The sequence below is a fragment of the Hippoglossus stenolepis genome, chromosome 10, assembly GCF_022539355.2.
Source record: "Hippoglossus stenolepis isolate QCI-W04-F060 chromosome 10, HSTE1.2, whole genome shotgun sequence".
NCBI lineage: Eukaryota > Metazoa > Chordata > Actinopteri > Pleuronectiformes > Pleuronectidae > Hippoglossus > Hippoglossus stenolepis.
Window position 1 is genome coordinate 22820755 of NC_061492.1, and position 17024 is coordinate 22837778.

General features: G+C 38.8%; 2 protein-coding genes across 2 annotated transcripts; one reads left to right on the forward strand and one right to left on the reverse strand.

The window, feature by feature from the left end:
• The first annotated feature begins 53 nt into the window (after positions 1-53).
• On the forward strand, positions 54-533 carry LOC118116044 (histone H2A). Its single transcript, XM_035167350.2, has one exon. It carries the CDS (start codon positions 96-98, stop codon positions 480-482), a length of 387 nt encoding a protein of 128 aa, XP_035023241.1. The 5' UTR covers positions 54-95; the 3' UTR covers positions 483-533.
• A 1990-nt stretch (positions 534-2523) lies between these two features.
• LOC118116074 (histone H4) lies at positions 2524-2921 on the reverse strand. Its single transcript, XM_035167386.2, has one exon. The coding sequence runs from the start codon at positions 2884-2886 to the stop codon at positions 2575-2577; it is 312 nt and encodes a 103-aa protein (XP_035023277.1). The 5' UTR covers positions 2887-2921; the 3' UTR covers positions 2524-2574.
• Positions 2922-17024: the final 14103 nt, after the last annotated feature.

Sequence of the window (17024 nt, forward strand, 5' to 3'; positions counted from 1 at the left end):
AACCGTCCCGCTCGCTCCGCGGATATATAAAGGAGGGTTCGAGCTGTTCACAGCAGTTTCTCTTGACGTGTCTTAGGAAACAAGCTTCATCCATAATGTCTGGCAGAGGTAAAACCGGCGGAAAGGCCAGAGCGAAGGCAAAGACTCGCTCGTCCCGCGCTGGGCTCCAGTTCCCCGTCGGTCGTGTCCACAGGCTGCTGCGTAAAGGCAACTACGCACATCGCGTTGGTGCCGGCGCCCCCGTCTACCTGGCGGCTGTGCTGGAGTACCTGACCGCTGAGATCCTGGAGCTGGCTGGAAACGCCGCCCGCGACAACAAGAAGAGCCGTATCATCCCCCGCCACCTGCAGCTGGCCGTCCGCAACGACGAGGAGCTCAACAAACTCCTGGGCGGAGTGACCATCGCTCAGGGCGGCGTGCTGCCCAACATCCAGGCTGTTCTGTTGCCCAAGAAGACCGAGAAGGCCCCCAAGTCCAAGTAAAGCAAAGCTGCTGGAAACCACCGACACAAAGGCTCTTTTAAGAGCCACACACTCTCCTCTGGTAGAGAGCAAATCTCCTCATGTCACACACCAACTTGTAAAATACACAAGTACACCATAAGTCATTTTAGGCACATTAGCAGTCAATACGTATTCATTGGTGTAGTGTTTCAGTGTCAAATGTTCCTGTCATTTATTGAGGAAGCCAGAGCTCATCTGGAAGTGTTGATATAAAGAATACACACTTCAAATGTCAATACACCTTAGGTACATGGATCCACAGCATTAAAGGGACCTGTGTATATCTGTCATGATGTACAGTATGATTGCAGAAACAACACATTTTAATATTTGTCTAAGGAAAGAGAAAGTAGTGTAAGAGATTTAAACCTCTACATTTGTCACGATGCAAATCTAGTGGAAGAAGTAATATTTATTTACATTTATTACTATTATTTACGTGTATTCATAAACAATAACTGATGTTACTTTTGCTTAAGCTGTAAAATCAGGTTTTAAAGGTTAGGTGCTGTGTGTCCGGTCACATGTGATTATAGACGTGTTTCACATGAGACAGGTTTTCATTAAAAACATTGACCAAGTCCTCTGTTGTATTAAAGTGCCCCAGTAAACATGACAGTGATCCAGCATGCACAACATCAGGACCATTGAACTGGAGCAGCTGAATGGAACTCAGCCATCATTATTATTTGACTTGATTTCTGAGCTTTCGACCACTTCTCAGGGTCTTCTTCAGTGAACTCAAATAGCTTTGGCCTCATCATGTGAGCTAAGGTTGTAATGTTGGTCATGAGATGACCCTTGGGCCAGTTCCTTTAACTGATGAACACCCTGAGGTGCAATTGAAAGCTGAAAAAAGCTGATAGTTGGACCTTTGAAATACAATGATACATGTTTGACAAAAACAAAACGAACTATGAATGTTCACGGTACATCTTGTTCTCCACAGTATATGAAGAGAGTCATTTCAAACTCCATTAGACTTTGAAGGATTTTAAACCATTATTTATTTCTGTTATTTTAATGTATTACTCTGCTTGTGTCTTCAGGCACATGTCCTTGGAGAGGTCTCCTGTGGAAAACAATTTAATGGAAGACATCATGAACAAAAACACAAGGTCAAACATTCTGTAGCAATCTATTTTATATTAATTGTGAATATGCATACAAAAAACAGCTTCTTTCAGGAACATGTGATACACAGGAAAACTAATTTTAAATTGAATACAGATAATTTACTTCCCCCCCTCTTCCTCCTGGACCAATGACACGGAGGTGAAACTTTCAATTATATTGGTGCATTAGCTTTTTTTTGTATATATATATATGTTTATTCTCCACACAGTGATAATAGTGATATTGTGTAAGGTCTACTTAAGATTCCTGATTTGGTCCCCCTCATAGAAAGTACCTGGGTGTTCACCTGAACAATAAACTGGACCGATCATGCCAGTGCACTCTTTAAGAAGCCAGAGCAGACTGTATCTGCTCAGGAGTCTGAGGTCTTTTGGAGTGCAGGGGGCGCTCCTGATGACTTGTTATGACTCTGTGGTGGCATCTTTGGAATAGTTTGCTGGGGCAGCAGCATTTCAACTGCTGACAGGAAGAGACTGACCAGGAGGGCCAGCTCGGTCCTGGGATACCCAGTGGGACAGAGGAGGATGATGGCGAAGCTGTCTTCTCATGGACAACCAGTCCCACCCTTTGCAGTACACCATCACAGCACTCAGCAGTTCATTCAGCACAAAACTGATCCACCCTGAAGGATATAAGTTAAGTTCAGATATTTGTTTATGGTAAATGACAATTAAGTTTGTGTTTATTAATTAATTTGTTGCTCGAGTCAAGCTTCACTAAGTCAGTCTCCATCCAGGAGTTTCTTCGCATTAAGTGATTCAACTATCCCACATTGAACCCTCACGTTACACCGTCATAGTTCCATCGAATTATAGACATTGTTGTAATCTGGAAGAACGAGTGATTAGTGTTGAGCAGAGGATGTGAGCTCTCATTGACTCAGTGTGTGGCTCTTAAAAGAGCCGTTGTGTTGTTGAGCTGTTGTAAAGTGAGTTTATCCACCGAAGCCGTACAGAGTGCGGCCCTGTCTCTTCAGAGCATACACCACGTCCATGGCGGTCACGGTCTTCCTCTTGGCGTGCTCGGTGTAGGTGACAGCATCGCGGATCACATTCTCCAGGAAAACCTTCAACACGCCGCGGGTCTCCTCGTAGATCAGACCGGAGATACGCTTCACTCCGCCACGGCGAGCCAGGCGGCGGATGGCGGGCTTGGTAATTCCCTGGATGTTATCACGGAGAACTTTGCGGTGACGCTTTGCGCCTCCTTTACCGAGCCCTTTTCCTCCCTTTCCTCGTCCAGACATTTCTCTTCAGTAAGATGAGATCTAGTGAATAGAGTGCTCCGCGAGAAACACAGGTATTCATAGCCTGACTGAGGACCTGATAGAAGACAGAGGCGGCCGTCTTCCTCCTCTGTGGATCCTCATGGCCGCTGCTAATAAAGTCTATGGTGCGCTAGCGCCTCCACAGGTTTGGATGTACTCTGACGTATACAGAGTATTGGTGTTGATGTGTTGTAACCATGTAAGTCTGTGAAAGTGTTAACCTGTTACATGTATGACTTTACATATCTGTGTATTTGTGTTGAGTTTTCCTCTAGGTGACTCAGACAGCCTGCACCTGTGGATGTCCAACAGGACTGAGCACTGAGAGTCATCACTTCAGCACTGACTCCAGGTACAGACCTGTTTTCATAACTTACAAACAATCAAAGCAAAGTATTGCGTATAATACATAATGTATTAAATAATATATGCAATACTTTTAACATGTAAGAACTCCATACTGCACATTCACTGTCTTGGTAGTACACTGTTTAATCCAAAACCATATTCAAATACATAGTTGAAAATCAACAGAATATAAAGACACAAACTTTGTTTATAAGTTACACTTCCTCTGCAATAATGCCATACTTTTATGTTTCCTGTGATGTTAACAGGGACGGACGAGCTTGAAGTGGATGCTGAGGACATCCGGTGCTTCATGTAATGAAAAGAAAAAACTCACAATAAAGGATGTTTTATGCTGAAATCAACATCTGTAGGAAAACATGGAACAAAGGAGAAACACCTCAGATTAAAGACACTCTGTAAATACCTTTTTAAAGATAGTGTACAATACAATTAATAATAATTACAATACTTTTGACACATGTAATATTAGCTGTGTTAAGCAGCCAAGACTGGTACTTACAGTTTATTCTGTGTTCAGCAGGTGGAAGCACCACAGATTTCAGCCAGATCTGACGTACTGAAAGAAATAAACATTGTACAAATATATCAAATATCTTTCTACCTCATCTGTAATATTCAAGGTGATACATTCTCACAGTGCTGTTGATAACAGTCCACATCAAGTCCCTCCACTTCTCTGTGTGAAAACAGATAAATATGTAATAAATATGACAACTGCTTACAACAGTGGTGAGTGGAGATTAAAATCACATCTAAACTGTCATTACACATCTGCACTGAGTCTAATTCACTGTAAATTCCATAACAGGCTAAATAAACGAGGTGGTAATAGTAATGGTGGTTATACGAGCCTGTATCAGAACATTTGTGAAACATATAGTTACTATCACATGCAACTTACACATGTAGCTTATTGATATTAACTTATAATTACAATCAAGTGACAACGAAACACACTAAAGTGAAGTGAAAATTAGACTGAGGTAGTTAACTTGCTTCAATCTGTTCATTAGACATGTTAAATAAAAGGTAAATTACCACAATTACATATTAAAAACTGAGGCATGTAAGCATATGTAGTATGATTATGACAATAGACAAATCAAAAGGTTTTGTTGTTGAATAGTTTCAGGGTAACTTACCTCTGGTTACGTTTGTTGTGACGACCGCTAGCATCCCGAGGCAACAACACCGCAGCGCTAACCAGTTAGTAACAGCGGGTAGCATGTAAGCATGTGAGCTAACCAGATAACGTTGAGCTCTGTGGGCGTGGCTCAGTTGTCGGTCATCACCCAGCCCACCTCGGCTCCACTCGCGCTCCTCCTTTTTGCCCATTTATGGGTAAGTAACTAGGAGGAGTCAGGCTCCTGCAAGATGGTGCTGGGTGAAACGCCCACTGAGAGCCTCATTTTCACTCTTCAGAACCCAACGGGTGATGTCACGGACACTATGTCCATCTTTATATACAATCTATGGTATAGACACAACACAAATATAAAATTATACCCAGGAACTTTAAGGCGACACATGTTCCCACATTCCCGTGATACACCAAGTAAAGTCCAGTGATCTGAACACACATTCATTGGTTCTGTTGATCATTTATCATTTGAAAACAATAAGCTTAATCATGTTGAATACATTCATAAATATCCTGCATAACATCTACAATCTAAAATATTTTCATTTTAAATCCAATAGCAGTTTCAACTTGGATGTGTTTTGTCCCATGTGTCAAGAATCAGTGATCTGAGTTATTCATGAGGAGAAGGTGGTGGATTTTTTTCACTGATGGTTATAATTGCATTTTTAAAGAAACTCATGAAATCCTTGCTCCACAGAGTTAGAGGAATAGATGGATCAGTAGAACTGTGACTCTCTGTCATCTCTCAGTGCTTTCTTGTTATATATCAGGCTATCTTTCCAGGCCAGGTGAAAATCATCTTGGTTGGTGGAACGCCACTTCCTCTCCAGCTTCTGTGATGTCTGTTTTAAAACACGTATTTGATAATTATACCATGGAGCTAATCTCCTCTGGTTTACTTTCTTATTGTTCAGTGTCAAGGGTGGTTTGTAATGAGGCTGCTGTACATTTAACAAAGTAATCAACTATTGTGGGAGTGAAGTTTTGATGTAATTAAAACATAGTTGGACAGAAGAGGGTTTTGGGAAATATTATTACATTTTCAACATCTATATCATATGTCAGAAGAAGATCAAGAGTGAGATTCTAGAGTTTATTCACATGTTGAGTAAAACCAATTGAGTCTATTAATGATGTAGTGTGTGGTTGAAACCTATTTTGTTATTGAAAAGTAAGTCTTTGCAGAACGGTTTGAGACTTTTATGACCTGAACTGTTTGTGACCTTTTATCACTTATTTACTCTCCAAAGAACTGAATTCATGTCTGCTTTAACTCCAAAGGAAAAATATGTAAATCCGATTTCTGTGTTTTGATTCCTCTCTCAAACTATGGCTACAGATCCAGTCTGAACTGACTCTGACACACAGTCTAAGTTCTCCTATATAAGATCCTTGCATTTGACTATCCTGCATCTTCACTCAAATCCCTGTGATTGTGTTGATCCTTTCTGCAGAAAGCCTCTATTAAAATACACACATTTGGTGTTCCAGCCTCTTGTATTTACAGATAAAAGATGTTTATTGTTGTTCAACATGTTACTTTAACATTTTAGGTAAGGATTAAACTGATCTGAGTTAACTACATCAAGAATGTGTGTACATGTACTTTTGTGTATGTACAGAGTTTGTGACTCAAATTTAACCTTAACCTTAGTTAACAAGGTATTTATTACATTAACATCATTGTAACAGTGATACAACATGAACTTGTAATGGTGACACAGACAGCGTTTGTGTATGTGTGTGTATACATGTATGTGTATGTATGCAGTGAACATTGACTGACCATTGGCTCTTTTTACCCCACAACCACCAATATAATTTTAGCAACATGATGAATTCACTTTGCTTGACAAAGATATATTTGTTCTGGTTTGCCTACCACTCTCTCCATGTGCTTTAGTGAAAGATGGAATGAGTAATGTCGACTACACTTCCTTAATTTGTGTCACAATATAACTTTTTTTATAGTTATCTAATTACAGGCGGTGGCTCATCTTACCCACTGGCTCGACTTACACAGTTGTCACCACGTGTGTTTCTTCACAGACTTGAAGCGTAAAGCAGCTGCGCTCTGCTCCACAACATCCATTCAGAGAAACAAACTGTTGAAGTGCAGCACCTAAACACAACAAACAGCTCTGTCCATGGTCCTGAAACCAGGTATCCAATTTAATAGTTAAAAAATTATACTACGAAAACTTTTAACCTTTTTCAGACGTGGTTTTATCTTTAGCTCAAAGTGTGTTAACACACCTACGCAGAGTCATTGTCATGGTTGGAAAAACTAGTCAGGATAGGGTTACAGAGGTTTACATACAAAGGAGAGTGATTATGATCTGAAAGAAACTCTTTTAAATCTGAAAAATTGAAATGCTATTGATTTACACTTGAGCACTGGGTGTTATTTATGGTGGCCCTGAGCGCTCAATGCACTGCAACTTAAGAAAACACATGCAAGTAGACAAAACACAAGCAAAGTAAGAAAACATCATCAATTTCACAACACAACACATTACAGAAACGCGCAGCAAATAGAGGAAACGATGTTGTTGCTGCCGCAGTTTGGAGTTTTTAAAGCCGGTGTCCATCCGATATTGGAAACTTAACTAAACTGTAAGTTTCTTTTGTTTCTTTTCATAAATAATCAACTTTATTACTGCAGATGTCTCATGTTGACCGAGCGTTGACGTTTTGCTTATTATATGACTGCCAATTAAAAAATACGAAATACAACGACATACACAATTAATTGTGAAAAACGCTAGCTGGCTATAATGTTTTTATTACTTTCAGAACTGTCAAGTAACGTTTAAGGACAAAAATAAATTCTAAATTGTTTAATTAATGGTTAAAGTAAGCAAATTAAGATGCAGTTTGACAGCATGAATATTTTTAAATGCATGCTAACTTTAACCCATTTTTTTTTCAGATAAAAATGTCAGATAAAAATTGTCCTTTCTGTGGCTTATTATTGGACAACTCTGACACAGTGGTAGGTACATCTCAGGGATTTATTTGTTCAAGATGTTTGTGCTTACACTACAGTTGTAATACATTAAAATATCCTAGACAACAGGTGAGGCATATACATTGATTTGATTAAGTGTTATGGCTTTGAATAAGTTTAGGGTCTGATGTTTTCACTTGGCAGCTATGGACAAGTCCTGAGAGCAGTACACCGGAGTGTAGACATTTGTAAGTAAAATATCTGCTGACACATTGTTTTGGTCCCTGTGACAGCCATATAAATAATGTTTCAGAAAGCATTTTATGTCCTTTACAACACAATGACTATTCTACTAAATCATTTCGAATTATTTGTACTTTTTAGGTCAACCACAACATCCCAGTCATCCAGTGGACAAGTATGTAATATTCTTTACTATAGTAAACTTGCAATTGTAATTATTTTGATTGTGCTGTGATGTTTGGTCTTATCAATGCTACAGATCAAGAGTGCAACAAGGCCCCAACAGACGGCCACCTCAGTAGATCACCCTAGTACTTCAAGTGAATTCTACAAGTCAGTCATAACTTAAATTGTTTTTATTCTGACATCTTCAGTAGAGTAACAAGTATTAGGACAGTGACATAGTTTGTTATTGTTTTGTCTCTGTACTCAACAACATTGGATTTGAAATTAAACATGGACTATTTGGTTAAAGTACTGGACTACAGAGCCAAAACATCTCTGTGTGACAATACTAGACACAGACTAGATAAACTGTATTTCACAGTTTATTTCAAAAGGCAATTGTTCTTGTACCTTCCTTCCACAGTACATACACCAATATCTATGCACCTGTCGTCATTGACAGCAGTTCTTCAGATTCTGAGGAAGAAGAGAAATTGCAAGAGGAACACAGGTACTATCAGATATAAGAAGTATTATCAGCACATAGTTGCTTACCTTAAGCCTTTCTTGTTTTTCTAACCCTCAGACAAAATATGTATTGTGTCAAATCAACTGAACACATTTTGAGTTGCTTTCAGTAGTCATAGGATTTATTAAACCAAGTCAAATCTTAAAGGACCTGTCAAGTTTGTTCTCCCCAGTTGTCCCTCTGCAGAAGAACATTTTCATGCGGAACAACCTATTACTTAGTAAAGATTGTGATGTCAGACTTCAGCTTATCGTTTTCGAGTAATGTCGGATAGCTTACTCACTATAAAAAGCCCATAAAAGACTAAAACTAAGTTTTAGTTAGAGTTTAAATTATCCACACAACTAAGAAGAGGCAGTCTTTATATTTTCTTGCCTTTAACTGACTGTTTTCTTATTCTACAATGATGGACTGACAGTTGCAGACATGGTCTTAAATCTGTCTCAGAAGCTTAACACTACCTCCTGTAGCAGATTTAACATTAACCGGGCCAATGTCTGGGATGGTGCCTTAAGAGGGTTCAAGCGATCCACATATGACCCTAGCTACAGCATGAATTTCTTACCCTTTTGATGGACTCCATCAAGACAAGAAGAATATTTGACGGCAAAGACAATGCCAAATACCTCTCATTTGATAGTAAAGGTAATCCTTATTTGTCACGTTTTTATAATGTTGCAAAGTAATTTGTCCGAACATTGCAATATTGGTATTTTCTAGCTGTCGAAGATGATGAATACTTCCACATTGGAAGAATGATTGCAATCTCCTGTGTCAATGGCGGTCCAGGGCCCCGTTGTCTCTCCCCAAACTTCTTCCTGTACCTCATTGGTAAAGTAAAGGCAATTGAGGCTCCAATTGAGGACATACCTGATGATGAAGTGAAGAAGGCCCTCCTGGAGGTACTTTGTTGGGCTGGGTTAAGCAATTTCAAGAAATCATGAAACTGACACAAAACTATCAATATAAATTGATACCTCCGTGGCTGAAAAATAGTTTGTTTGACAGTACTGTAATAGAGGACTTCCATGTGGAAAGTGACTCTAAATTCAAAACAGACTTCAGTATTTTCAAACCTGTCTTTGAATTAAATGTACAAAATTCAGTGTTATTAATATAATGCCTTAAAATTTGACTGTAAGAGTTATATGCTGCTCTTATGTGTTGATAAAAGGCCTGTAGATAATCCCATCTTCCAATTAAAGGAATAGTTTGGATTGTTTGAAGTGGGGTTGTATGAGGTACTTATCCATAGTCAGCATATTACCTAGAGTGGATGGCAGTCAGCATGCCCCCAGTTTGGAGAAGTTGACAGCTGTACCCGCTGGACACTCACAATGACCTGCTGTGGACAGGGTCAGAAGCACAACGGATTTTAGCCACCTTAAAAAAATGTATATCAATTTAAGTGTACACTATATTTAGAATATTTTCACGGGTTTACTTTGCCGTCAGAGATCCTTTTCTGACTGGGAACTGAAGCCGTTGTTTGGTGGTTTGTTAACTGCTTTATATTTGTCACTAGATAAAGAATACTACATCACTGAGGGAACTCCGGGGACTCAAAGAAAAACACTCCAGCATGCTTCAGACAGCAGGCTGTTATCGCTTCATGAGGACACTGGAGGATCAGAAGAAAGTAGTAGATGATTATATTCAGTGGTATTTCATCTACCGAAACCATCATTCCGTCCAGAGGCATAACATATTCGGTCTATTCTGTGGAACAAATTCCTTGTACATTGCACTTGGCAAATAAATAAATAATTCTGTATGTGTTGTAGGTTCAAGGAGGGACTTGCGACGCTCGATTTTGTCAACGCCCTGGAACAGCGTCCGTCATTGTTCTTTTCTTTCATGTGGTACACTCAGACAACACTGACTGCTGATGCTGTGGATAACATCTTTCACGTGGAGTTCAGTCCACCTGGTAGCACCAAGTGTCAGGAGGAGGCCAGAGTACTGGGCTACTGGCGAGATTATCTGCTCTACGTTCAAGGTATTAACTTTAAAAATTATAAGACTTGCAGAATCATCAATGCATTAAACAGTGAGATATAAAAATGTAAATGCAGCAATCGTTTTCTGCCACAATCTATTCTTAAAAAAACAAATGCCTAACATATTTCCCCCCTCCCCTGCCAGAAAAAGAGGCAAGCCCATCTTTGGAGGATGTCCTTATGTTTGGGACCGGGCTGAGGGAAGTTCCTCCTGCAACAATACAGCCACAGCCACAGATTTTTTTCAGAAGACCTCACGCTTTCCTGTGGCAAATGTATGTTCAAATAAGATTCCAATCTTACACAGTTATGAAGACCTTTAAGAAGCCATGGATTTTGGCATACAAAATGCCCCTGGGTTTGGGCTTCCTTAAAGCCAAACTTCTTTAGCTGGTTCACCAAAGTTAATAGTTAAACTATTATATTCAAATGCTGCAAATGTGCCACTTATGTTCTGACCATTTTAGCAATGCAGACATGTTCGTATCAGTCTGAGTTTTTAGCCTGCAATTTGTTAGTTAACAAACATTTCAAGCCATTCCATTAAACGAGGCACATTCAGGTTAATCGTTTTGATTGTACTGTTACACTGTACAACATCTTGAACAGTTTTATTTTGACATGTTACAGTTTTCCTTAAAGACCACAGGGTTTTCCATGTGTGGTATATTCATTGTGTTTACAAAATCTGATATTTACAAAAATACTGATGTAACAGAACAAATAAATGAACAAATACACAAGGCTGTTGGATGTTAATTCATTTTTTATAATAATTTATTTAGATAACACGTGTATGTCTACCAGACAAATTATGTTGCAGAACCAGGAACTGAAGATTCTAAAGGCTAGAGATATTCTTGAGTAATATGTAATTCACAACAGCAGTTGACTGGTAGAGCAAGCCCACTCTGTCTCTCCAAGTCTGCAAAATGACTTTGGAGATTAACTAGGGCTTCCTGGGACACTGGGAATCCGCACTCCCTTCCGTCAAACCTTAGGCCAGTCAGAAATCAAAACGCTATAAGTCAAGTCATTACAAATTGATCATTTAACCCCCCAAAAGGTAGGCAAAAATGCTAAATAAGTATTATAATTCAAACTAAGTCTGTTTTTCAGCTGTCATAAAATGTAAACAAAGACAAAATTTCTGTTGACAGAAATGAGCCACAGGTTAATTTATAGGTTGACAGCAGCTCTTTCAGTCAAATAAGGTCATTATATTTGCTTCTACCACAAGGCACTTTTTGGTATTTATCAGATAAATTCACCTTTTTGCTTTGTACATTTTAAATGTAGGTTTGGTGTGGAATGATATTTTTTTGTTTTTGTGTAACAGCATCTGAGTTCCCTTTTGAAAGAATGAAATAGTTTTCATACTTAAATTAAATGGGTTTATCGTCAAGTGAGGAATTTGTCATATTGGGCCAGTATACCAAGGGTGTTAGCAAAGTCTCAGTGCGGGACCCAGTAGAAGTTGCAGAGCATCTCACTATACGCTTGATCTGCTTTAGGCAATCACACACATTGTGTTCAAATTAACACGAGTGAAAATGCAATCTGATATTTACACATGGTCACATATCGCATACGTTAAATACAAACCTGTGAGGCAGGTGGTACATGGCTTCTGGTTTACCCGATGGATAACGAGATTGACGAACAGGTCGGATGGTGTGGTTGTTCCAAACTTGTCTGTACTCATCAAGCTCTTTCTGCAAGACGGCCAAGAAGACATACTGTATGAGGCACTTGTGCTCATGGCTGCCGTTGAAAAGGTGCCTCTCTCTCATGTCACTGAAGACATCAATCCAGAACTGAGTCCTAATGGTGGAATGACAATGTCTTTGTAGTGTTGTTATTCTTTTATAATGTAGATTGTTGACACAGCTGAAAACCTCTGGCATGTGAAAACACATAAAACACAGGACTGACTACATGGCAGCATTACATACATGTTCTTGGAATTGACCTTAAAAGTCCTGTACCTTTGCTTTCTGAAGAAAGACCTGCAACTCGCGATTCGTTGGTTTGCCGTTGAGGTGCCATACATGTGACTGAGGGATCCTGCAAAGTCATCTGTATGCTGAGATCTTAATGCACACTGAATTGCTGCCATAGTGCCATTTTCAGTTCCACAGTCTGTGCGAAGGCGGGCTGGGAGTTGTCCAAACTCAGATACACACTGCATATAATGCTGCGCTATGATCCCTGGATCGTTATTAGTGCTGCCACTCATGAGCCACATTACTTTCCTTGAGAAGCCATCAATGCAGCCACTGATGGCAATACCGAAGGGTTTCAATTATCATACCCATCAGCATGCCACACTTGGTTTGGTCCCTCTGTGAAGTATCCTCTTCTGACAAACCTGCGTCTAGAGCGAAGTTGAACTCCAGATGGATCCAGTCTGGCAATGGTATGCCTTACATCATCTCTTTTAACTGTCAGGTGATACTTCTGTTGCCATGTCTGCCACATGGCTCTGTTGACCAGCTGACCTGAGCCTCTCAGTTCCTGTGCAACAGTTGCCTGCACAGTGGCAATGGGAGTATAATTTGTCCTCCTAGTTAGGCCTGCTTCCTTTAGCCTCCTCTTTAAAGTGCTGAGATTCATAACAATGTTGTGCTTTTTTCCAAGAAAATCTAGGATCACCTCGTATGGGTGACCGTCTGAGAAACATTTGTGGATGAGGCCTGTCTCCGTGACTTCATCTGATATGGGTCCTGGGCCAGAAGGGAAAAGAGAACAGGGTCATTAGGAATGCAGGAATGCAGAGACAAAACTAATAAGAAAAACATTAAAATGTATCAGTAGCAAGAAAGAAAAAAACAGGTGAACTGTTTGATGCACACATATAATATAAAGTATTTAGTCAATCAATCAATCAATCAAATTTTATTTGTATAGCCCATATTCACAAATCACAATTTGTCTCATAGGGCTTTAACAAGGTGTGGCATCCTCTGCCCTTAACCCTCAACAAGAGTAAGGAAAAACTACTAAAAAACCCTTTTAACAGGGTAAAAATAAGGTAGATGTGAGGGATCCCTCTCCCAGGACAGACAGAAGTGCTAGTAGTCTGCTCAATGTGTGCACAACTTCAACTTGGACTGGCATTTAACATTACCCCTTTAAAAAACAGTATCAAAGTCTAACTGACATGATTGTGCCACAACCAAAAAGTGGTGAAAAATAGTTACAATAATTATTTTTTAGGCTACCTCCAGATAACCTCATCTTCAATATGACCATCTTTACCAATGATGTAAACATCCCACTATTGTTTTGTATTTAAGCATATTAAGCTTAAAAGTCAGAACACAGAAACCTACATGCATGCTTTTGTCACCTGTGTGGGTTTAACAATGGTGTAAAGAGCCTTTAACACAGGCCCTTTTCACAGCAGCCATTTGGACATGTCATTGCAGGGCAAACACATATGTAATTAATAACATTAATTATTGCCCTGTTCCATTTAGGTTGGCCTGGGAAACACTCTTAATTTACCTTTAACCTAAAAGAGGGAAGTTTAACATACAAGAAGGAAAATTCCTTGACAGGCATGACTGACAAAAGTAAGTCTACATCCTTCATTAACACAGTACCACATCATGCACAAAGAAGACATTTAAACTCAAATACTAGTGAAATAATTGACTTTTAGGGAAGAGCTTACCATCTTCTACAAAAGGTGCCAAAAACTCAATGTTGCTGCCACAGGAGCCACAAAAACGTCCAATACGTCCAACAAATTTGTTTCCACAATATGGACAATAAATTGCCTGAAGAAAAGGAAGAATGTGAATGCTAAGTGCTGTAAATTACTCATAAACAGGGGCTTGCTTTTTAGCGCTGTTTCTTCAGTTTAACAGGAAAAAACGGCATGTCTCTAGCTCAAACCATTGAGGAGTCATTACGCTTGAAAGACATGATATTTGAGATCGTATACGGTCCAGTGGGTCTCAGGGGGTTAACAGTATACATCTGCAGTAATAAAGTTGATTATTTATGAAAATAAACCCAAAAAATTTACAGTTTAGTTAAGTTTCCAATACCGGATGGACACTGGCTTTAAAAACTCCAAACTGCGGCAGCAACAACATCCGGACATGTCCATCACTTTTAGGTGTCCCCTGGAAACACTTCCGTTGTCGTTTCCTCTATTTGCTGCGCGTTTCTGTAATGTGTTGTGTTGTGTTGTGAAATTGATGTTTTCTTACTTTGCTTGTGTTTTGTCTACTTGCATGTGTTTTCTTAAGTTGCAGTGCGTTGAGCTCTCAGGGCCACCGTAGTTATTGACCATATATGGTCACACCCAAGCCAATAGCCAATATTTGAAAGGCATATGTCAGGTGGGTATTACTTAGATTTACTTTCACAGAAGATCTATTGATATTTGCAGGAAACAAGTTAACTTAGTGTTTTAATCATAAATCTGAGAAAAACGTCACCTGGAAAAACCCTCTGCTCACTGTGACTAAATTTAACCACGTGACTTTCCCTCTGTTGGTGTTGCAGTGTCTGATGACAGTTCATCAATACTTTAGTCATTATTTTTTCACTATTTTTATCGAAATTTCAAGTGTATATCAAAACATATACAGCAATAAACAAAAATAGAAACACAAATATATACCTCATACAGTCAGAGGTTCACACACACGTACATACAATAAAAGTAAACAAATCAATAAAATTAAAGGGGCAGGATCAATAATTCCATGTTACCCTTATAACATTTCCTTTTCAGTCAGTGATACATGTTACCAAATACAAACAAATTATTCCTGTTTACCTTTAACCATATATGTCAACCTCTCCAGCCCAAGACCTGTCATCACCTCCCTTTTCCACATTTCAAGTGATGGTGGTTCTACATTTTTCCAACATGAAGCAATCATTCTCCTTGCATGGAGAAGTCCAAAATCAATCATTTTCGTTTGCTTCATTGTTCTGTTAAAGTCCTCAGGGTGGGTTCCTAGTATACATATTTGTGGCCTCAGTCGAAAATTACTTTTAACCAACCGTGATTGACATTTAACTACATTTCCCCAAAACATCTGAATCTTAGGGCATTCCCACAAGCAGCGAATCAGAGTTCCTTTCTCATGTAGGTATTTAACACAGACATCATGCACTGAAAAAGGTGAAACTACCGTGTCATAATTTTAAGTGAATTTCTTTATTGGTCTACTTGAAAATCATGGTTTCCATTTTAAACCTGTTTTGCTCAGTTAGCCTCAAAGCAAATAATACTCCCTTTGGATCAAATTAAAAGTAACAATTTGACTGAAATTGAATTTTCACTTGAAACCAGAGATTTTCATGTCACGTGACCACATGACGTCTATCAGGTAGCTCTGCAAGTTTTGCTGACTCGTACCCTGTGCTGAGGCAGTGAAGACGTCTGTAGTACAACTCTATATAATAAAGTAAGAATTTGAAATTATGTTATTTTAAGGTGAATGCATTTTTTCTGTACTCATTTGGTTAGCCATGTGTTAGCAAGTTTTAATGCTAGCTAAACCAGGTCATTTGCATTAATTTCCCATGAAAGTGGCAAACTTTTGTTGTGTCTGTTCGACTTGTGAAAAGATCATATTGTTGCTGTTGTTGTTTTGGAAAACTTAATGGTAGTAAATTATGTCAAGGCTCATTTTTCTATAGTGCTTGAATTACATTAATTTGAGGTCACTGGTTTGTTATCAGGGACATCTTAGTTATAATATTTTAGTATGGCTCTTTTTATCATATACATATTTAGAATTTATGAATACTACTATTATTCTAAACATAGAAATGATTAGAATGTTTGAAGGACCAGACAGTGAGTACTGATTAAAGAGTAAGAATTCATATTTCCTTCTTTGATCTGTAATGCAGTTTAGTAAAATGACACCACTATGTCTTAGGCCTTATATTAGTGAATATGAGTCAGTAGTGACAGTTATGGATAACAGTCCAGAAAACAAAAACTAAATGTGAAATCTTACGTTTTCCTTTGTGTGTACAGGTTTGCTGTTTCTTCTAAAGGTCGCAATTAATGCTGAATTTGGTCCCAAGATGAACTATAAACGTCATTTTCATGTATATTTAAATAGGAACGACAAACCCAAAGTAGAAATGGAGCACTTACCCTAAACCTAACCCCCCATCTGCATAGTGGTGAGTAGATAATGAGTGAATTTACATTTTTGTATAAACTATACATTGAATATTTAAAATGTATCGTTTATACATGGTCTCAGATCCTAACATTATAGAACCCCAATTTAAGTTTTGTATTGAGATTTGATTGGGAAACTTCTTCATTGCAAATATTTGGAAACATTTTTTTGAGGAATGTGATACCTGTGACAAAGTAGGTTTGAAACCATTCCGATTCCTTTTTCTGCCCATAATTTGAATCTGTCTTCCAATCTACCAGGTTTGAATTGTCCATTTAGAGTTAATTGTGACAAGTTATCTTTTCACCAACATACTTATGTACCGCAATACTTTAGTTTAATTACAGCCACTGATCAAGTCTTTGCTGCTACAGAGCTCATTTTTATGACTCAGAACAGACAAGAAGCTGCAATAAAACAGGAGCAGCTGAGCTACTGGAAAACAAAGCTTCTGACAGGACATGTCGGAGAGTTCAACTGGTAGTGGACGTTGTTCCGGTTCACATATTTGGACAGCAGCGCCATCTGTTGGCTGCCTGATGTT